General features: G+C 53.2%; 1 protein-coding gene across 4 annotated transcripts in view; it reads left to right on the top strand.

Moving 5' to 3' along the window:
- SH3RF1 (SH3 domain containing ring finger 1) overlaps positions 1–21345 on the top strand; it is a 153624-nt gene that overhangs the window by 116610 nt on the left and 15669 nt on the right. For 2 of the 4 annotated variants that reach the window (XM_043890612.1, XM_043890611.1), the window contains exons 5-10: positions 6651–6953; positions 7969–8079; positions 16128–16276; positions 17035–17205; positions 19589–19848; positions 20724–21028. In XM_043890612.1, coding sequence (XP_043746547.1) covers positions 6651–6953; positions 7969–8079; positions 16128–16276; positions 17035–17205; positions 19589–19848; positions 20724–21028 — 1299 coding nt within the window. The remainder of the gene's footprint in view (positions 1–6650; positions 6954–7968; positions 8080–16127; positions 16277–17034; positions 17206–19588; positions 19849–20723; positions 21029–21345) is intronic. The other 2 variants (XM_043890614.1, XM_043890613.1) reach the window with 2 other exon arrangements.

The raw sequence follows: 21345 nt of genomic DNA, 5'->3' as shown, positions 1-21345 counted from the left end.
CCAGGCTCCTCTGTCCGTGGAATTCTCCAGGCCAGAATACTGGAGTGGGTTTCCATTTCCTCCTCCAGGGGATCTTCCCGACCTAGGAATCGAACTTGAGTCTCCTAAGACTGCTGCAGACTGCTTTTGTTTTGATTGTTGTTCAGATGGAAAAATCAGGGTATTTTACAGAAGCTTACGTGTGTAGCTTGCTAAGCTTGTGACAGTCGCTCAGAGAACGTAGGGGCAGGGGCATGTCCCCTCCAGGTCTGATTGCAGTCGTTGTAGGCCTGAGGTCCCGGCCTCTGTGTGTCCTGAAGGGGTCTTTGTGTTCCGGGTTGAGAAAAGGCATTTGTACATCGTATGTACTTGAAACTTCCTAGCTCGTCAAGTGTAGCCGTGTATGATATCTGAAAAACAGGAGACACATGTGGTGACGACAAATGACAGGCAGACCGGGTCTTCACGGTGAGAGCAGGGCGTGTCTGTGTCGCGTCACGGTGGCGATGCGTGTTCCCCTGCCCCTGGGCACGCAGGACGGAGGTCCCCATCCTGCTTCATGAGGAAACAGAAACCGGGACATTTGAGCGTCCCCCAGGACTACTCAGCTTGGGAGGCAGAGACCCGAGTCCCCCTGGGCCTTTCACCTCCAGGCTTGGAGCGTGGCTTTCTGGAGAGTACTTTCCTCAGCTTCCTGAATGAAAATTCTTTCAGGCTTCTGATGGCGTGCTCCCCCTCTTCATCCCTTACATCTCAAAATCAGAAACCTGAAAAAGAGCATTCCAGAACCTTCCAGTATTTATTTTCTGACAGCCAGGCCCACCAGAGGGGAGGACAGCTAACATGCACTCAGAGCTTGGGGCTGGGGCTCCCTCCCGACTGGACGTGGGGCGAGTCCCAGAGAGCCCTTCCCGGTCCTGTGGCACGGGGGCTGGGGTGCCGCACGCCCCACCAGCTGTGCCAGCTCAGGATGCCAGAGCTGCCGCATGGGGCGGGGACCGTTGAGGTCCTTCCTGTCCCACACGCTCCTTGTGTTCAGTGAGCCTTAGGAGGTGCCCCCTGGGCCCCCCATGCATCTTGGGGGCCCACTCACACTGTGGCCATCTCGGTTGGGATGTGGGGCAGGTGTCCGGCGCACACTGGGTGGCAAAACTCGTACAAAGAAAGAATGTGCCTATCTCAGAAACTTCCATATTGATTACATGCCATTGTGGTGATGTCTGGGGTATATTAAATAAAATGCATTATTAATTTTACCTGCTGCTTTTTATTCTTTAAAATGGGGCTACTGGAAAATTTCACGCCACACCTGCGGCTACTGTTCCGCTTCGCTGGGTAGCGCTGGTCTAGAGGCCGCCCTCCCCACCCCCGCCCTCCGATGGTCCTGAGACACCAGGGTTTTTATTCTGTACAGACGCCGAAATGGAGCTGCTACCTGGGGAAGGCTTTTTCCGACCCGTTTAAAGACCCTCCTGAGAAAGGGTCTTTCAGTCTGCTGGTTATTCCTCTACTCTGGGGGAGTCTTGTTTTATGAATAAAGACTAAGCTTGCTTTTGTATTTAGATCATCCAGAAACAAAAGCCTTGTTATGCAAATTGCAGAGAACAATGAGAGACTGATGAACATACAAACTCCCCGTGGCCACTGTGTGAAAGCGCTTTGCAGAGGGCTGTAATGTGAGGCAGACGCTTTCACTTCTGCTTCAAGGGGCTGAGGCGTGAATTCCCCCACACAGCATCGTCCCTGGGGACGGGCACTGGCCTGGCAGTGCAGCAGACAGGTCTCTATCGAGACCCTCACTTGTGAAGGTGGGTTTTCAGAGCTGGCAGGAAAGGATGGGGTTATGTAAATTGCTGGGCTACTAGCAATGGAAGGACGAACGCTCCATCCCTGTCTCTGTCTTTATACAGAACAAAATGTCCACGTTGTTGAAATACCCAGACGGACAAAGGGAGGAACTATAAATACACTGGGAGAAAAGTGATTTTATTTTTAAAAAATAATTGTGGATAAAGAAGATTTTTAAAGTATGATGTTAGCTGAAGATACCATAGTGGAAAAGATGAATAAATTTGCACATCCAAGAAATATTTATGTATGACAAATATGTATCAAGTTAAAAGCTAAATTGGAACAACATTTCTAACTCAATGGATATATGTTGTTGTTCAGTTGCTAACGCGTGTCTGATTCTTGTGACCCCATGGACTGCAGCACACCAGGCTTCCCTGTCTGTCACTGTCTCCCAGAGTTTGCTCAGGTGCATGTCCATTGAGTTGGTGATGTCATCCAACCGTCTCATCCTCTGTTGTCCCCTTCTCCTCCTGCCTTCAATCTTTCCCAGCATCAGGGTCTTTTCCAATGAGTCAGTTCTTTGCATCAGGTGGCCAAAGGATTGGAGCTTCAGTTTTAGCATCAATCCTTTCAGTGAATATTCAGGGTTGATTTCCTTTAGGATCGACTGGTTTGATCTCCTTGCAGTCCAAGGGACTCTCAACAGTCTTCTCTAGCACCACAGTTTGAAGGCATCAGTTCTTTTACGCTCAGCCTTCTTTATGATCCAACCCTCACGTCCATACATACCTACTTGGAAAAACCATAACTTTGACTGTACGGACCTTTGTCAGCAAAATGATGTCTTTGCTTTTTAATACAATATCTAGGTTTGCCCTAGCTTTTCTTCCAAGGAGGATATATCTACTCTTGTATGTGTATATATATATATACATGCATACATAGTATTCCAATATATTAAAGAAAGATTTATATGCTATATAAAGAGAACTCATAAATGTATAAGAAAAATATCAGCTCAATCGAAAAGTGTATAGTGTGGGAATAAGTAATTCCTAGGGAAAGAAAAAAACATGCTTAATCTCATTAATAGAGAAGAACAAATTATAAGAAAACACAAATTGCCTCTTCATCTGATAGAGATTTTAAAAAATGGTAATGCCTAATACTGTAACTTCTAGAAATTTTAACAAAACATCAGTAACGCCTGATACTGCTAATGGTATGAGAAACAGGGACTTTTTATTCCCTTTTTCGTCATAGGTGATGGGAACGGACACTTTTTTGGAAGTGCAACTTGGCAGTATCATTCGAAAATGCTTTAGGCTGCATTTAACCTAACAGCTTCACTTTTGGGAGTTTGCCTTGTGGATGTGGCTGTACAGGCAGGATGCACGAAAGGAGATGGGCGGGTACCGCACAGCCAGCCTGCCTCTGTTCACAGGAAAGGCTTCTCATGAGATGCTGTGAGTGGAGAGAGTATAGCTTCTTTCATGTTAAAATTAACCAGATCGCCAGTCCAGGTTTGATGGATGAGGCAAATGCTCAGGGCCGTTGCACTAGGAAGACCCAGAGGGATGGGATGGGGAGGGAGGTGGGAGGGGGGTTCAGGATGGGGAACACATGTAAATCCATGGCTGATTCATATCAGTGTATGGCAAAAACCACTACAATATTGTAAAGTAATTAGCCTCCAACTAATATAGATAAATGAAAAATAATAATAATAAAATTAAAATAATAAACCAGGCAGGTGCTTAATTAACAACATCTCCATGGAATTTACATGCAAGGGAGTGTTCCGAACTGTCAAACAGGAAAGGTCTGGGAAACAGGTCTGGGGTGGTCGGGGGAGGAGATGAAACTGGCCGGGCCCTGGCACCTTTCACTGGTATAATCTACACTATTTCCTGTTTAAAATAATGAGCATATGTTCCTTATATAATCTATATTTAAAGTCCTTATTTGCCTTTTATTGAAAACCCATCCCATTGAGGAGCAAACACTCTGTTATGAATTAGAAGAGGTTCCTCTATGCAGACCTACTGTGTCCATGCTCTGAGGCTCAGAATCCAGAGACCAAGTCCCCTGTAGGGCTTTATGGAAAACAGTGACTATTCAGCTTTGTTCTCATTAGATTTTTTTGTTCTCGTTTAGAAAAAGTTAAGTCCTGTCTTTTAAAAAGACGGTATTCTCTTTGACAAAGAGGCCAACCACACACACACAAAGTATCTTCATATTTCTGAAATTGCCTTGTTATTACTGCTGTTATTATGTCAGTATTTTTGCCCGTGTTTATTTACTCCTCTCGGTAAGACTAATTCTTTGTCTGTTTCAGAGTTTTCCCAAAGGGGATATTATCGGTTTTCAGATCAAGAAATCCCGTGCGTCCGTGCTGTCCACTCCAGGGTGCTGCTGTGTCCACCCTCGGCAGCTGGTCCACACCCAGGGCTGGAGGAGGGTGTTCTAGGGCACAGATCAGGCGTTCTGAGGGTGGGCAGTGCGTGCATGAACATGGGTTGTGGCCAGAGAAGGCTGTGCAGAGAAAGCTGCACAGGAATTCAGACAGACTTCCTCCAGGAGATCACTGACCCCTGGGGCTGGCTGAGAGGTTTTAGCTCCTAAGATGTCACAGGGCAGCCAGGTCAGCAAAGGCCACATACAGCCCGTGGCCAACTTGAAATCAGATTGCATTCCAACAGTGTGTAAGCACGACTGAACACTCTGTGTGTGTGTGTGTGTGTGTGTGTGTGTGTGTGTACTTGAAGAAACAGAACTCCGTGGCGTTCCATGGAAAGGCATCGGGTCCTTGCTCTCCTGTCTGATTCGCTCACCGTGGAAGGAGGTGTGCCCGGCCCCCTGAGCTCTAGCATTGCAGAGTGGGTCTTCTGTCTCACTGCGTGATGGGTTTGGGGTAAGGATGGAGGAGTTGGTCTGTCTGATGGGATCTCAGACCCTCGTCCCCAGCCTGGGCAGGAATAAGAAGCCCTGCCTGACAAAGCCCACCGCTCCGTGCCCAGGCCTGGGCCACGCCTGTGGTGGAAACAGAGACCTTGCTTCCTTGGGCACTTGATTCTTTTGGAACCACTCCAAAGATGGGGTGGCTAGACCGAGGCAGCAGCATGAATTTTGATGAGATCGGGTGTTTTCGGGTGGTATGGCCGTAGAGGGCACCATCGTGAATCCTGGGTCTCTTGGCCACATGCCGTGATGGTGCTGGAATACGGCTGCCCCTTCCTAGCAGCCCAGCCCCCATCCCCAGCACAGTGGCGTTGCGATCCATCCCGCCCCCCAGTACTTGGGCATTACCGGGCACTACTCCCCACAAGTCTTGAAAGTTACCACGTGGAAAGAACCCTTGCCTTGAAGGAGGGGTGAGCTCGTGCTAGGAAAACTGTCAGACCAGGTTCTGACTGGGTCCCCAGGGAGCAAGGGCTTCAGGCTCAGACACCACGCCTCCCAAGCTGCTGCTCCCAGAGCAAGAGTGAGTCTTTGAACATCACCGACAGGATTCCCGTCCTTCCAGGAGGACATCCTCAACCGCAGGTGGGAGACAGCCCTAGCCTGTTAAGATGTGACAGTGCATTTGGAAGGACACTTTCCGCCCTGGAAGTATGGAAGGAGGTGCCTGCAGAGTGCGGGAATGGGACAGTGTCCACTGTCCTCGGGATTTCCGGGTTCCCTCTGAGTAGTCGGGCTTCCCTGGTGGCTCAGATGGTAAAGAATCTGCCTGCAGTGCAGGAGACCAGGGTTTAGTCCCTGGGTTGGGAAGATCCCCTGGAGAAGGGAACGGCAACCCACTCCAGTATTCTTGCCTGGGAAATCCCATGGACAGAGGAGCCTGGCGGACTACAGTCCACGGGATCGCAAAGAGTCAGACATGACTGAGCGACTTTCACATCTGAGGAGTTTACTCGTCATCTGCACGTTGGCTCAGAGGTTATACACTCTTGTGTATACCATTGCACTCAGCGTTTCCCATTACTGCACTGTCTGGGTGCAGCTGGCTGTCATGGGAGCTTTCTGGAAGTACTGTTTCTGCCCTCAGAGAGCGCAAGCTACCTGTGTTTTTCCTCTCTTGCCAGCGTTCCCAGCCCCGTGGGGCGGCTTTGCCCTGGCTTTGCACTCAGACAGCTTTTCAAACAGGCCAGTTCACCGGCCAACAGGACTTGGGTTTCAGGTCTTAGCCTGTTATAATTCAAAATGTAAGCTCAGGAAAGTAATGGGCATGTGGCAGAACAATGGTAATTAGGAGCTTCTAGTGACGTTTCTGGGAGGCCCCTGCACAGGGCAGGGAGGCGGGAAGTGAATTCACTTGGAAGTGGCACGTGTTCACGGCCACGGTCACTGCCCGGAAGCAGCCCGGCTGAGCCGAAACCGGTTGTCACCAGGCCGACCACACTCCCTGCTGCTCACTGTTCTCTGTGTTTCCTCTGGAGGCTGAAATAAGTCTTTGTTACCATATCTGTGGCTGATTCATGTTGAGCTTTGACAGAAAATAACGAAATTCTGTATAACAATTATCCTTCAATAAAAAATAAATTAAAAAAAAAGCCAATCATAGAAGGCATGTTTATGTGTAGAACCCTGAAATAGATACAGTAGACCATCATTAAGTGAAAAAAGCAATTAGATATTCTGAAGATTCTTGGGGGGAAAGTGTTCTCAACCTTGGTGTTAGGTTGGAATTGGTTGTTCTTGGCTTAGCATGTGTCTGTGATGTAGGAACAGTGCAGTCCCCATATTGAGACAAGACACCGCCCGTGGGAAAAGCGTGTACTTGCACACGGAGACTTTGAAGGACTGACACTCAGCTTTAGACACAAGTGTGTCGAGAGTCCCTGTCGTGTGACCTTGTCTCTCTTGTCGGTTTGCAGTTTAACTCCGCAGCCAAGCAGCTGATCGAGTGGGACCAGCCCCCCGGGCCAGGGGTCGTGGCTGGCGAGGGCACCCCGGCCACCACCCCGAGCAGCACGGCCCCCAAGCAGCCGGACGGCAAGAAGAACACCAAGAAGCGGCACTCATTCACCTCGCTGAGCATGGCCAGCAAGGCGTCGCAGGCCGCCCAGCAGCGCCACTCCATGGAGATCAGCCCCCCGGTCCTCATCAGCTCCAGCAACCCCGCGGCCGCGGCACGCATCGGCGAGCTGGCCGGGCTCTCCTGCAGCGCGCCCTCTCAGGTACGGGCCGCCGTGGAGCTCTGAGGGGTGTGAATCCTAGCAGCACAGACTTAGCTGTGAAGACCGGCCATGTGCTGGTCAACCCACCTTGGCAGCGCCTTGTCCCGGGGAACTGAAAGTTCCTTCAGGCCCCCTGGGAACTCATTCGGAGCCTGTCTTTGTCTTGAGCATCTTCTTCCTAACTGTTGGGACTGAGGCACCTAGGTTTAGGATTAAGTTCTTGTTACACAAAGCAGCAGTTTTGGTGTGTCACTGTTTCCTGGAGAGCAAGGTCACAGGCTGTCACCCTCCTTCCACCTTTAATCGTGGAAGAAGGACGGCCCATCTGGGCAGGAAGCACCCTCCTCCAGCTGTCTGCAGTCACACTGGGGTGCACCAGCAGTGAAATTCATCCCGTAACTGAACACAGGCACGAAGGGACCTGAATAACTCAGCTTCTTCCTAGTGAATTCGTCTCAGGTAGTGCTGTGGATAAGACACCTTTGGACACAGGTCGTTTGGTTAGGCATTGTTCCCTGAAGGGTTTTGTAAACAATTGCCTGCAGTCCGCCAGCACATCTGGGTAGCTAGGTTTTAATTACGGGTCCCCACGGGAAGGTCAGGTCCTGAGACGTGATCCTGAAGATGGAACCATGTGCGTGACGTAGGTTCAGTGTGCTGGCGGACAGGTGAGCATCCAGAGAGCCCCCCTGAACAGGATCCTTGGGGAGGTGCTGATGGGCTGGCTCATCGCGCGCTAGGCAGGTCCCAGCCACACCCATGTGAGGCAGTGGCCGTGGGATCCTACACGCGAGATGTCGAGACCCGTGTTTATCAAGTGACTCCTTGGCGTCTGACACACGTGATGCCCTCCGCACGTTTGGGCTCAGTAACCTGAACGGGACTCTGCCTTGCCCCAGTAACAGACACTGCAGGGTTTGTATGTTTCATTGTGACTTGGCTTCCCCAGGTTTAGCTGGTCTCGTCTGTTTTGTTAGGTGTGTCTTCCTTGTATTGACTCCTGTTTCCTTGGCAGGTTCACATAAGTACCACCGGCCTGATTGTGACCCCACCCCCCAGCAGCCCCGTGACCACCGGCCCCTCATTCACGTTCCCGGCGGAGGCCCCTTACCCAGCCACCCTGGCAGTGAGTATAACCCCCGCGTCCACTCGCCCACCCCTGCCTGCTGGCCTGGCCCCTCCACCCTGCTGACACTTACTGAGGGTGAAGGAGGTCTCTGTCCTTCACCTCTGTCTCTCTTAATTTTAGCAAAAACTTACACAGGCTCAGGCCTGCGGCCGGCACTCTAGTTTAGCAGTGGAGGTGGGTGGCCTGAGGCGACAGAAGCCCTTTAAAGTTCACTAAAGTTCAGCCTGGTTTTCTGCAGGCGTATTACCCTTTGCTCTGTCAGGTTTCTGGTCGGGCTGATTTATCCAGGGACTGAGGAGGCTGGACTCCCCGGGCTGGGTGGTGCCTGGGTCCCCAGAGCATGGATTCTTGGCTCTGATCTCATTTCCACTCTGGGTCCCTGGTCTCCTGTTGGTCTGTGTGGTCAGGGTGCCAGGGGGCTCTCAGATGAGTGATTCTCCCCACAAGCCCGCAGCCTGCAGATGCAATCTGACTCGGGGGGACACCCTAGCGGGGAAAACAAATAGGAGGGTCAGGGCAGTCGTGGGAGGCTGATGCAAAGAGGAACCCCGGGGGGAGAAAGCTGAAAGAGCAGAGACAAGGAACACGACCCTGGGAAGCAGAAAGCAAGGATCCAGGGATTGTGCTTCCTGAGCTTGCAGGTGAACTGTGGGGAACGAGCGTCTCGCGTCCAGGCCATGACCTTGTTACGTGTTCAGACTCTTTCTTCCAGTGCGAGGGGAGTGAGGAGAGGCGAGGTCCCTGACGCCCCTCTCCCAGGGGGACCCCGCCCTCCGCCCGCCTCACAGAGTCTCTGCTGGCTGTGCTGCCCGGGGACGCTGTGGCCAGTGGTGGGGTCCTGACGCCCCTCTCCGAGGGGGACCCCGCCCTCCGCCCGCCTCACAGAGTCTCTGCTGGCTGTGCTGCCCGGGGACGCTGTGGCCAGTGGTGGGGTCCTGACGCCCCTCTCCGAGGGGGACCCCGCCCTCCGCCCGCCTCACAGAGTCTCTGCTGGCTGTGCTGCCCGGGGACGCTGTGGCCAGTGGTGGGGTCCTGACGCCCCTCTCCCAGGGGGACCCCGCCCTCCGCCCGCCTCAGAAAGTCTCTGCTGGCTGTGCTGCCCGGGGACGCTGTGGCCAGTGGTGGGGTCCTGACTCCCCTCTCCCAGGGGGACCCCGCCCTCCGCCCGCCTCACAGAGTCTCTGCTGGCTGTGCTGCCCGGGGACGCTGTGGCCAGTGGTGGGGTCCTGACGCCCCTCTCCCAGGGGGACCCCGCCCTCCACCCGCCTCACAGAGTCTCTGCTGGCTGTGCTGCCCGGGGACGCTGTGGCCAGTGGTGGGGTCCTGACGCCCCTCTCCCAGGGGGACCCCGCCCTCCGCCCGCCTCAGAAAGTCTCTGCTGGCTGTGCTGCCCGGGGACGCTGTGGCCAGTGGTGGGGTCCTGATGCCCCTCTCCCAGGGGGACCCCGCCCTCCGCCCGCCTCAGAAAGTCTCTGCTGGCTGTGCTGCCCGGGGACGCTGTGACCAGTGGTGGGGTCCTGACGCCCCTCTCCCAGGGGGACCCCGCCCTCCGCCCGCCTCAGAAAGTCTCTGCTGGCTGTGCTGCCCGGGGATGCTGTGGCCAGTGGTGGGGTCCTGACGCCCCTCTCCGAGGGGGACCCCGCCCTCCGCCCGCCTCACAGAGTCTCTGCTGGCTATGCTGCCCGGGGACGCTGTGACCAGCAGTGGGGTCAGGCCTGGGGCAGGGAACCAGCCCCATTGCGCATGAGTGATGCGGCTGAGAGGTCACGCAGCCTCCTTGGGCCTCTGTGTCCCCTCCTGTAAAATGAAAGGCATCCCGTCTGCCCCAGGGAGGTGGCACCTCCTGGGCCTGGTGGGGGGACTGTGACAGCTGCCCATCGCCCTCTGTCAGCGCCGTGGCAATTGTGACGTGCCTGCCGCTTTGCTCAGATCCTGGGGTCTGGCTCATCGTTAGGGTCCTCTCTGTTCTCCGCACAGGGGTGGCAAGGCTTCCCAGGGGCTGATTTGTGTTCAGGCTGTGGACTTTGTATGTTGTGAAGATGGAAGACCGAGGCCAGGCCTGCATCCACCCCAGGCCGGGACCTCACTGCATGCTGTTGGCTCCATCTAGCCGTGTCTTCCTCATTTCCTTTTGCCTCGTTTTTCTCTTATTTATCATGTCTTGATGTATTTTATGAGTAGTTGGAAGCTGACTTTGAAGTGAGGCGGGCTATAAATAAATGCAGGATTGGTGTCCAGCTGGTAGACCCTAGTACACTAGAGACCAGTGTGGACCTTTCAGAGCCCCCTGTGGTTAAGTAAGCACGCTCCTGTGTTTAAATAGGGGTCAGTACGCTCCAGTTAGCACTCAAGCCGCTTTTTGTTAAGGTTTCTAGAACAATTACAGCTTCCTTGATACAACAACTGTGTAGGGTGGGAGAAGTTGCGTTGATTCCTTTGGGGAGAAGGGGGAGTCAGGTAACTTTTACGGAAAGGTGGTTTCCCTGAGGTTCCATTGGCCCTGGGTGCTTCACCCAGAATCAGGTTTCCCAGTCTTCCTGCCCTCTCAGCCCGAGAAGACCCTGTCTGTCCATCCTTCCTTCCTTCCTACCCACCCCAGTACCTTCACACGCTGTTGGAATTTCCATTTCCAAATGGCTACTTCGTGGGGCAAAATTCTAACTTGATTTCTTAAGGGAAAAATGGCCGATTTTTCTGATCGTAGAATTAATTAGTGGAAAGATGTAGAGTTGGCTGTGCTTCAGCCCTTGTGGGCTGATTATTTTACGATAAGGGAGTGGCCAGTTGCTCTTAGCTGGGTGCATACTAGGGCATTCTGGGCACCAGTCCCAAGAGAGCACGAACCCACAAAATTAATTTACACTCAGTCACTTCATCCCAGGGTCATATCAGAGGGCCTGAATGTTCAGCAAGAGGATTTATTAGCAGTGTGTCTCTGCCAGTTCCGCTTAATGGAAAGCTAATTATAAGCAGACCCACAGCCTGTTGTCCCAGGAGACACCTGGCTCTCAGAGCCCAGAGTTGGCAAGCAGGAGTGCTGGATTTAATGTGTTAGGTTTAAGTGGGAAAATCTCTGTAACAGGTGCCCTCTGAATCTTCCATCAACCTGGCGAGTGTCCTGTGTAAAACGTGAGATCTTCCCAACACCTAGAGTGCAGTCACAGCAAGAGCAGGTGGTGTAATGGGAAGGACGCCGCCCTTTTCCTGGTGTGGATTTTGGGTGCTGAGGGCCACGGCTGGACCAGGGAGTGATCATCGTTTCTAACACTTCTTCACAAGTTGTAACTTTTTAATCTCTTACGCAGAATGAACTTGTGAGCATATTGTCCTAAATGTCTCACATGTAACGGTTTAAATGTTAAATATCTAACATTGGAAACAACACTGGTATTCCATGTAATTCAGACATGCACTGTTCACAGCAGGGCGGGTTTTCCTCCGCCCGGTTCCCTGGGGAGGAGGGTGCAGATCTCGCTCCTGTGTCCCCTGCACCCCAGCAGGGGAACTTGTGAAACAAGGGAGGGGTGACCCCCAGAGCCAGCCAGGAGGGTTAGTCACAAGATGGCACAGGGCAGCCGGGGCAGCGAAGGCCACATGCAACTAGTGGCGAACTTGAAATCAGATTGCATTCCAACCGTGTGTTAAGTACTACTAAACCGTGTGTGGGCGTGTGTGTACCTAAAAGTAAATGATGTCAGCTTCCCAGAAGAGCCAAGATGTACTTGGCCATTGTCGCCCACGGTGGAGGGTCCAGAGGGTCAGGGCAGGGCCCTGGATGTAGGGGCAGGACCGTCACGCTTGGCAGTCGGAGAGGCAGAAGTGGCACCTTTGGAATTGGCAGGATGTGGACCAACTTCACAGAGACCGCAGAGAAGGGCTCAGCATCTCGGGGACCGAGGTCTGCTGATCTGGATCGGACTGTCCTGAAGGCAGTGGGAGACAGGAGGTTTTCTCATTCCCGAAGACCACGTTGAGCACCTGCGCCTCCCGTGGACAGAGCTGGGTGCTGGCAGCACGCGGACGGTGAGGCAGGGTGTGGCTCCACGGCCGCGTGAATCCTGACCACCAGAGCCTGCCCCTGAGCCTCCACTCCTGGGTGCCAGAGCTGTGTTGCTGAGAGCTCCGTGGACAGCACGTGGCCACATGCATCATTTCTGCAAGTCAGGGAGCACACGTGCACCCCTCTCCTCGTGTGTCAGAGCTGGAACTATGTGTCCACAGCTATGAGAGGAGGTCCATTCCCAGAGAGAATTAATTAATCTTCCTAATTACCAGATCCTTAATTACACCTCCCCTTCAGACACCATCTTCCAAGCATCTGTTTCTAGCATTTTAAGTACTTTCATTTTTTTCCTTTTTTCTGTAGCTGTGCCTACCACTGACTGGCTTGATTCTGCTAGGGATCCAGATGAGACAAAAGCTCACTTCCCATCTTCTTAACTTTACTGAATCCTGATGCCTGTGTTTTTTTAATCACTGATATCAGTGTTTCCATTTTTCTACTTCCTACTCATCGTTCAAAAAAGGCAAGATATTCAGTTGCACACACACTGCTGTGTGCAAGGGGTTGATGCTGCAGGAATTAGTGACACCACTGCCCCGAGGGGATGACCGGCCACCATCCCTCTATTGGCCGAGCAGCTGAGTTCACCGCACAAGCAGAGCTTTTACAGAGGTTGAAAGTGGATTCATTGGAATCAGATGTTTAGGAAGGATGGAATTGGGGGATGTTTAGTGGTATTTGCTCAGAGGACCCAGAAATGCCCAGTCTTAAGCTGGCAGTCACCTTCTACCCCAGAAGGAGAGGGGGATGCACACATAAAGGACAGTCGGGAAGAAAATGGGCCCTTAATGTAGCCTGGAAGAGAGTGGATGTGTGTCTGTGTAAGGCTGAATCACTGCTGTGAAGAAGAGACTGATACAACATTGTAAATCAGCTGTCCTCCAATAAAAAAGTTAATTAAAGAGAGGGCGGATCGTTTATAGTCAGAACCCCAAGCTCCAAGCATAGCGCTTTCCTGGTCAGCGGCCTGTAGCCCTCACCCATGGTTAAGACCTCGTGGAGCTCAGCGCCTGGGCACCTCCATGCTGGTTGCTGGAAGGGGAGAGGGCAGGGGGGCGCCAGTGAGGAGGGGCCCACAGCCCGGCCTTGAACTCTTGCTCACTGTCTCATGGCCCGACGGTAGCCTGGACCCAGCCACCTGGACAGGGCGCTTTGTTCTTGGAGGGAAACTGAGGGCGGCCCGCAGGGGCTGAGTGGGGACTGGAGTCTACACGGCGTTTCTGACACTAGCCCTGTGCTGCCTCCTTGTCCCAAGATCAGTGGGTGGGAAACACAGTCTGGATGGATATGGCGGACCTGACCGTTTCCCATCAGCTGACCCCCGAGCCCTGATTTTAGGGAGCATTCTCGTGGCCTCCAGACATCAGTGCCGGTAGCGGAGGGTCTGGACCTGCAGAAGCACAAGCAGAACCTCATCTCAGCGACCACGAGACCACGGCTAGTCCCCTGCGTTGGATCCCGAAGGCCCGGCCACAGCCTCCCGAGCCTCAGCCATTCCTCACCACTCAGTGGAAGCAGGCCAGCTGCAGAAGGCCCCGGCGAGGGGGAGGCTGAGGTTCCCGCGGGACGGCTCACAGCAGGTCTCTCCCGGGCATCTTTGTCCCCGGAGTCTTTCAGTGTGGGCTGTTCACCAGCACCCGTGGGGCCTCCTGGCCGGCCCAGCCCTGGACGTGCCAGGGCCCTGGCATCTGACCAGCCTCACAGGACAGCCACGTCGGGGAATCCGGTTGTGATGTCTGCTCTGTGTGCTTATCCTCCAACACACGCACACACACATGCACGTTTTCCCGAAGATACGCAGCCCAGTGCTAGGGTATGCCAGATGTCAAGTGAGTCCTAACTCAGGCTTTGTAAAAGTCATACACAGCAAACATTTCCTTTCTATACTTACTAACTATAGGAGATGATCTTTTCTTCAGTTCAGTTCAGTCACTATGTAGTGTCCAACTCTTTGTGACCCCCAGGGACTGCAGCACACCAGGCTTCCCTGTCCTTCACCATCTCCCGAAGCTTGCTCAAACTCATGTCCATTGAGTCGATGATGCCATCCAACCATCTCATGGTCTGTCACCTTCTTCTGCCTTCAGTCTTTCCCACTCTCAGGGTCTTTTCCAATGAGTCAGCTCCTCACATCTGGTGGCCAAAGTATTGGAGCTTCAGCATCAGTCCTTCCAATGAATATTCAGGATTGATTTCCTTTAGGATTGTCTGGTTTGACCTCCTTGCAGTCAAAGGGACTCTCAAGAGTCTTCTTCAGCACCACAGTTGGAAAACATCAGTTCTTCTGCACTCAGCTTTCTTTGTGGTCTGACTCTCGTGACCTTTTCTTACATTTTGTTAACGTAATGTGGCCTGTGTTTTTTTCAGGCCTATAGATTTCCTTCTCTTTTTCTGCCTTCTTCTAGGGCCAGTGAGTACAGGCTCTACTGACATGAAGGTGCAGTTTCCCTCTCCCCTTTGCCAGTGGAATTCTCCTCAGAGCCAAGTGCGCCCTTGACTCTGAGTCCTTCCAGGGGCGGGTGGCCTGAATTCCTTTTGTCCACTCGTCGCCTCCGCGGCCACACAGCTGTGAGGTGGGGCCTGGAGAGACCCAGAGGAGGCGGCTCAGTGGCGACCTCGGGCGCTGCCGAGCTGCTGTGTGCGGTGGCCCGCGGGCCCGCCTGGCTCACGTGTGCCAAGTCTCCTGCCAGGGTGTTTGTCTCACTCTGTCCTGAGACCAGCAGCTCAGGTGCGCGGCCTTTTCCTGGTTAAGGGTCGTGAGGGCTCCAGGCCCCATGAGTGCCCTCCTGGAGTCACAGCACGGCCTGTTGTGTGGCTGTCCGCCTGGCCTCGCCTGCCCTGGGAGCGCTGTCAATGCGTTTGCCCTGCCTCGGCCGCGGCGTGGGGAGAGTCTTCTCCATTGTAGGAAAATGGAACATGACGTGCGCAACAGTTGCAGCGTGCATCTGGAAACTCGAGGTCCTTCTCTCCTGCCGTGCTTCTGAACCGTGTGACTCAACAGGCAGACGAAGTAACTGCTGATGGTGTCAGATTTTTTTTCCAGACAACAGGGACCAGTTGGTGTTCTTTGTGTCCAGAAACCATGGGGTTTTTCTTCCGCTATTCTGACATGGAGACACCACGTGCCCTGCCCAAGTTGCACTCTTCAGCCTCCTTATTTCTCCTTTGATGCAGTTTTACACCGAGTGGTTCAGAGATTTGGGGCAGGTGGGCGAGGTGGGGGTTCAGGCGAGTCTGTGTGTGCCTGTTTGCTCAGTATCCAGACCCTAAAGAATGATCTGGGCTGTGTCAATTAGAAAGTAGCAGGCGCTCCATTGATTCTGGAAAGGCGTGGAGTCTTTCTTATGGGCAGAGCCCGTAGAGGGACCAGCAGCTGCTTGCGGCGTCCTTGTTAAAGATTATCAGCCTTGATAGTCCTGAGCTTAAGAAGCCGGCAGAGCTAGCAAGAAAGGAGTAAACAACAGCAGCAAGCATGGTCCCGCGACTGGGGTCACTGTTGTTTGTGGTTTGGGAAGCCCAGACATCCGGGGAAACTTTCTTCTGTGGGCATGGTGTACGGTGCCACTGGATTGTCTGCTACTGTGCTGAAGTTTCGGGTTGCAGAAACAGTCACAAATTCATCCCCAGCAAGCCGTGTGCTGTCAGAGCTGCCCCTTGGAAGGCATTTGGATCCTGATCCTAGTTCGTGCTTAGAAGTGCCATTAATCTTGAAGTTGCATGCAATCTTGTCATTTTTTTCTTTCCCTCCTCCCAATTGTCATTACTTACCTGTTTGCCAGAAGGGTTGCTGTGGCTCTAAGGCCTTAAAGGAGAATAGAGAGGAGTCTTTTAAAAGGAGGCTTGGGTATCATGTGCAGGTGCTACTCTGTGTAGCTTCCACCGACGTCTTTTTTTTTTATGGGTTTCTGATTCCTTTTCCCTCCCACTTACTGGAAGAGATGTAAATAAGTCATCTGTTCCTTCTTTTTCTTTCTCTCTCCAGACTCTGAATCCTCCTCTCCCCCCGCCCCCTCTCCAGGCGGCCACCCCCACAGGCAGTGCTGTTGCTGCTGCCGCCGGGATGGGCTCCAGGCCCGCAGCTGGACCCACTGACCAGACCACACACCCGCGGCCACAGCCCCGCCCCAGCGTGTAAGTGTGGGGTCCTTTCTGCCCCCGGACCGAACCCAAATAGAGAGGCAGAGAACAACTTTCTGGGGGGAGCTGGTGCCAGACTGGTGTCTTCTACCCAAGTGTGTTTGTGATTAGGAAACTAGTGGCCTAAGGATGGGCCTTCTTGGCCTTCCTCTGCAAGTGCTACCCAGGTTTTGTCCCCGCCTTCACCCCCAGGTAAGGATACGAGGGGACAGGGAGGGCCCCGGGCTGTTGGGCTCTGTCCGTGGTTGGACTTGCTTTGCCTCTGACTCGCAAGTTCAGCGTCTGCCCCGACTGAGCCCACGGACGCAGGTGCCGCCCATTGCTGGTTCAGTGTGTGCGGGGAGGCTGTGTGCCGAGCTTCCCGGAGGGACTTGGGACCACGTGCCCTCGACGAGGCTGCTTCCCAGGTCTCACCAGGGCCATCTGCAGGGCCAGTTTCCCAGTGGGCATGTGATGGCCTGCTGCAGGTGTGCACACGGGGGCGTGGCATCGCCCATGAGTACCGTTTGGCAGGATCAGCACCTTTCACTGAGAGGGCCAGGGGGAGGTTCGGAGTCGGGCAGCTTCTGCCTTTTCAGCGTGGATGGCCGCCATTCAGTGGAGAGTGATCGAGGCTGCCCACGGATGAAAGGATTCTACTTTCTATTTACTTTTGTACAGAACATTCAAGGCTTCATGCCAGAGAAGAGTTCTGCGCATCGTGTGGTATGTCTGTTACTCACCTTGAAGTCAGATGCTTTTTCTGCTTCTAGGTATGTTGCCATTTATCCTTACACTCCCCGGAAAGAGGACGAGCTGGAGCTGCGGAAGGGGGAGATGTTTCTCGTGTTCGAGCGCTGCCAGGACGGCTGGTTCAAGGGGACGTCCATGCACACCAGCAAGATTGGGGTTTTTCCTGGCAATTACGTGGCCCCCGTCACGAGGTACGGCTCTGAGCAAGCGGCTTGCTGAGCCCTGAACGCAGAAGCTTTGTCCTTTCCCATGATTTCCAGCCTATCCACAGTTCCTTCTCATGTTACAATTACGTGTTACACAGACAGCATTTTAGAGGTCCCTGCCTGTATTTGCAAAGTCCCTTCTAATTCTCAAGATTTTAGCTTACTCTTCACATGTGGAGAAGGCAATGGCACCCCACTCCAGTACTCTTGCCTGGAAAATCCCATGGACGGAGGAGCCTGGTAGGCTGCAGTCCATGGGGTCGCTAAGAGTTGGACATGACTGAGTGACTTCACTTCACTTCACATGTGAAATTGTAGATTTTTCCCAATACAGGTGTCAGTTTTAAATTATTTGCTTTAAGTCACTTGTGAGAAGACTCTGCTACACTGTTTTCAATATTTTTCTGCTAGGAAATTAGTGCTGTTTGACATAAACACAAGTGATGTCATTAATCCTCTGGTTTACGTGATGCTTACGTGACACCTGGCGCACAGACTTCTGTGTTCCACACATTAACGCCAGGGCCTCAAACAGCTCCCTGGTGTATGTGCTGTTATCCCCACTCAACAGTGAGCAGGTTGAGGTGGAGAGGTTAAACAATTTGAGGTCACCCGATGAAGAGGTGCTGAAAGCCAGGTGTGTATTCCAATAGCTTGATGATTACATCTGAATACTCACAATTACTTTTAATAATGCAATCAGAAATGAAACTCCTTTAACATGACATGAGCCCCTCACCCTTCTCAGGGGAGGGCAGTTTTGCTCCCCAGGGGATTTTGGCAGTGTCTGGACATGCTTCTGATCGTCGTGATGGGGGAGCAAGTACTACTCGCCGCCCATGTATACAAACCAGGGATGCATATGACACCCTGCACATGCACATGTGAAGCACAGGCTTCACAGAAGGGAGCTGTCTGGCCCCACATGTCACCAAGGCTGAGAAACCTGTTCTAGGATAGCAGGAGGCAAGCACTTTGGATGTATTGATATATACTCTTCACTTTGTTTAAGTTTTGTACCCGTTCTGGGCACTGAGGAAGCTTGCTCTGGGAGGACCGTCATGACCTATAATGGGGTCAGTGCTGAGGAAACCCCGGGTTTTGGCCACTGGTCTCTTAATAATGGTCCAGCTTAATTGTGTTAAATCATTTCTCAAAGCCCTTGATTTTGAATAAGTGGCTGAATGAACTGACATGCTGTCAGATGTCGGTCTCAGTCCTCAGGCTGCCTGGCAGCCTAATCCAATGAGGATCACTGTCATTGCAGATGGCAAGAGAACATTAGCTCCAATTAGACTTGCAGATTTTTCATCAGTGTAAACCTTCTTGTCGGTATATGCTAAAATCTACATTCACAGCCCAGAAGATGGTAGCTCCGTCTTCCCTGCTGGGATAAAACAAACAAACAAAAACCACAACAACTAAGGGAGATAAACCAAGCAACAACCACATGTCGACTTTCTGAAGAAAGCATTTTCCTAAGACTCAAATGCAAACTATCAAAAGTCTCTGGAGAGACGCTTCCTGATGGAAAATTCTCTGTTATTCCTCATGGTAAATAACGAGGTTCGAGTTAATGAAGCCTTCTGCTTGGTAGAAAGTTACTATCTATAGAACTGTTGTTTAAATCAATTTAGAATATTAAAAAGTATGTTACATAAAGCTACACTGAACCTAATTTAATGAAATTCAGCCAGTAAATATTTGTTGAGGGCCGGCTGTGCCGCTGTAACCACATACAGGAAGGGTGGGAAACAACCATTGCACGCTGCCCTGCTGTCAGGGAACTTGTACTGAGTCGGGAGGATTTCACTGGGAATTGACTGAAAAAAATCCACATCATGTTTTGTGATCAAGGGTCACAGAGGAAATCCACCTGAAACAGAGGACAGTCCCGAGGTCCTGGGCCTGAGGCCAGGCTTCTCAGGAGGACAGGACTGAAGCGCAGGTGAGGGGGAGGTAGGGTGAAGGGAGCCAGAGGGACATCACAGGAGTGTGTGCGCACACGTGCCGGTAAACGGGGCAAGTACAGAGAAGCCGTACGTGAGCCCAGCTGTGCCAGCCTGGACGCTGTGCTCTGACTGGCCAGAGAGGAAGCGTGCAGGCCCTGGAGCCCGTGGGGAGGGTTACCTCCAGACGGAGCCGAGCCGAGAAGCTGCGTCACCAGCGGAGTGCTGTGCGATCTTTCTCCCACTCAGATGTTTCCAGAGCTTTCTCCGCCTCAGGGCCGCTGTTCCTTGAATGTGTTTTCTCACCTTTGGTCAGATAATCGCATTCCTAAAGTGTTACATCTTTAAGCTCTGCATCATTTTCTTTGGCATTAGTCGTCCTGTCTCCCTCTTGCTGACGGACTGGGTTTCTGTCTCAGCAGGGCCGTGACCAGTGCTTCCCAAGGCAAAGTCCCCATGTTGACGACTGGCCCAGCGAGTCGCGGGGGGGTCCCGGCCAACCCTCCCCCCGCAGGCGGACCTGCCCAGAAGTCCCCGGGGAACGGCGTGGCTGGCGGTCCCGGGGTCCCCACGGCCGTGGTGTCGGCAGCTCACATCCAGACAAGCCCCCAGGCTAAGGTCCTGCTGCACGTGTCCGGACAGATGACTGTCAACCAGGCCCGGAGCGCTGCAAGGACAGGTGGGCACTGGGCCACGGCCCTGGGAGAGGGGCCCGAGCAGCCACAAACCTGGTGCACCAGAGGCTGCGAGGATGTGAAGATGGTCTGAGAGAGCAAGGTGGAACTTTGAGACAGTCTAGCAGAGAAAGGTGGAACTTTAAGACAGTCTGGCAGGGGAAGGAAGGTGGAACTTTAAGAAAGTTTGAGAGAAGAAGGTGGAACTTTAAGACAGTCTGAGAGCAAGGTGGAACTTTAAGACAGTCTGAGAGAGGAACGTGGAACTTTAAGACAGTCTGAGAGAGGAAGGTGGAACTTTAAGACAGTCTGACAGAGCGAGGTGAAACTTTAAGACAGTCTGACAGAGGGAGATGGAACAAGACAATGAATAACTGAAGCAGGGGCCAGCACAGCGTCAGCACCATCACTGTACATCGGCTCTGTTTCAGATACAGTCAGACCTTAAGTAGCTTTGTTCTTCCTGAAGTGTTTGGAATGTCCCAGGGGTCTTGGTTAACAGTGATAGAGAAAACGTGTTCAGTTCTGTCCGAAAATCCACAGGAAGGAAGGGAGGTACCGAGAAAAGGGAGAATAGGAAGCAACGCTGGGGCCAGCCTGCTCTGCCCTGCAAGTGTGTGGGGGTGTCGCCTCGGCCAGAGCCTGGGGCCTGCTGCACCCCTGGGTGTTGTCGCCCTGCGGGCACCTGGCAGACATGGCAGCAGACAGTGTCATGGGACACAGTGGGGCGCTGACCTGGGATCAGGGAGGGGATGATGTCCAGGGCCCCCCGAGGGTCAGAGCATCTAAACCACCGTGGTTTCTCATCACTGTGACACGCGCAGGGCTCTGTGAGCAACGAGGCTCCAGCTCACACTTTCCTTCTCTCTTTCCTGTCCAGTCTCTGCGCACAGCCAGGAGCGCCCCACGGCGGCCGTGACACCTATCCAGGTTCAGAGTACCCCGGGGCAGTCCCACCACCCCCTGGCGTCGCCGCAGCCCTCTGCCCCGCTGGGCCCCCCTGCCCACGCGGCTGCCAGCGGCCTGGGCCGGGTCGGAGGCCCCCTGGCCTGTGCCACAGCCCCAGTGAGCATCCCCGCCACCTCCCTGGAGTCTGAACCCAGCAGCCGCCCCGCAACCCTGCTCCCAGGGACACCCACCTCTCCTGACAGCGGCTCGGCAGCCAGGCCAGACAAAGACGGCAAGGTGAGCCCCGGCGGCTGCTGACCCGCTCACGGTGCGGGAGGTGGGGTTCCATTCATCTCTGGGGCTTGTCCCCTAGCCGCTCACTGCCCTACCCCCTCGCTGCCCTGAACTCCTCCTGGTGAGTGAGCTTTGCTTCTGGTAACTGTTTTGTAGAAATGCACTTAGGATACGAAGGAGTTGAAACTGTTGATCCAAAGTGTTGCTTGTTGATTCATTGTCCTTGCACTGTATTTGATTATAATGTGTGGATGTGAATAGTTTTTCTCTTGACTTGAGATATAGGGGGAAATTAATTTCTAACTTGATCTTTCTTATAA

This window comes from Cervus elaphus, chromosome 29 (assembly GCF_910594005.1).
Source record: "Cervus elaphus chromosome 29, mCerEla1.1, whole genome shotgun sequence".
NCBI classification, from domain to species: Eukaryota; Metazoa; Chordata; class Mammalia; order Artiodactyla; family Cervidae; genus Cervus; species Cervus elaphus.
The sequence above is the reverse complement of the archived record's forward strand: the minus strand, read 5'-3'. Positions and strand labels throughout refer to the sequence as shown.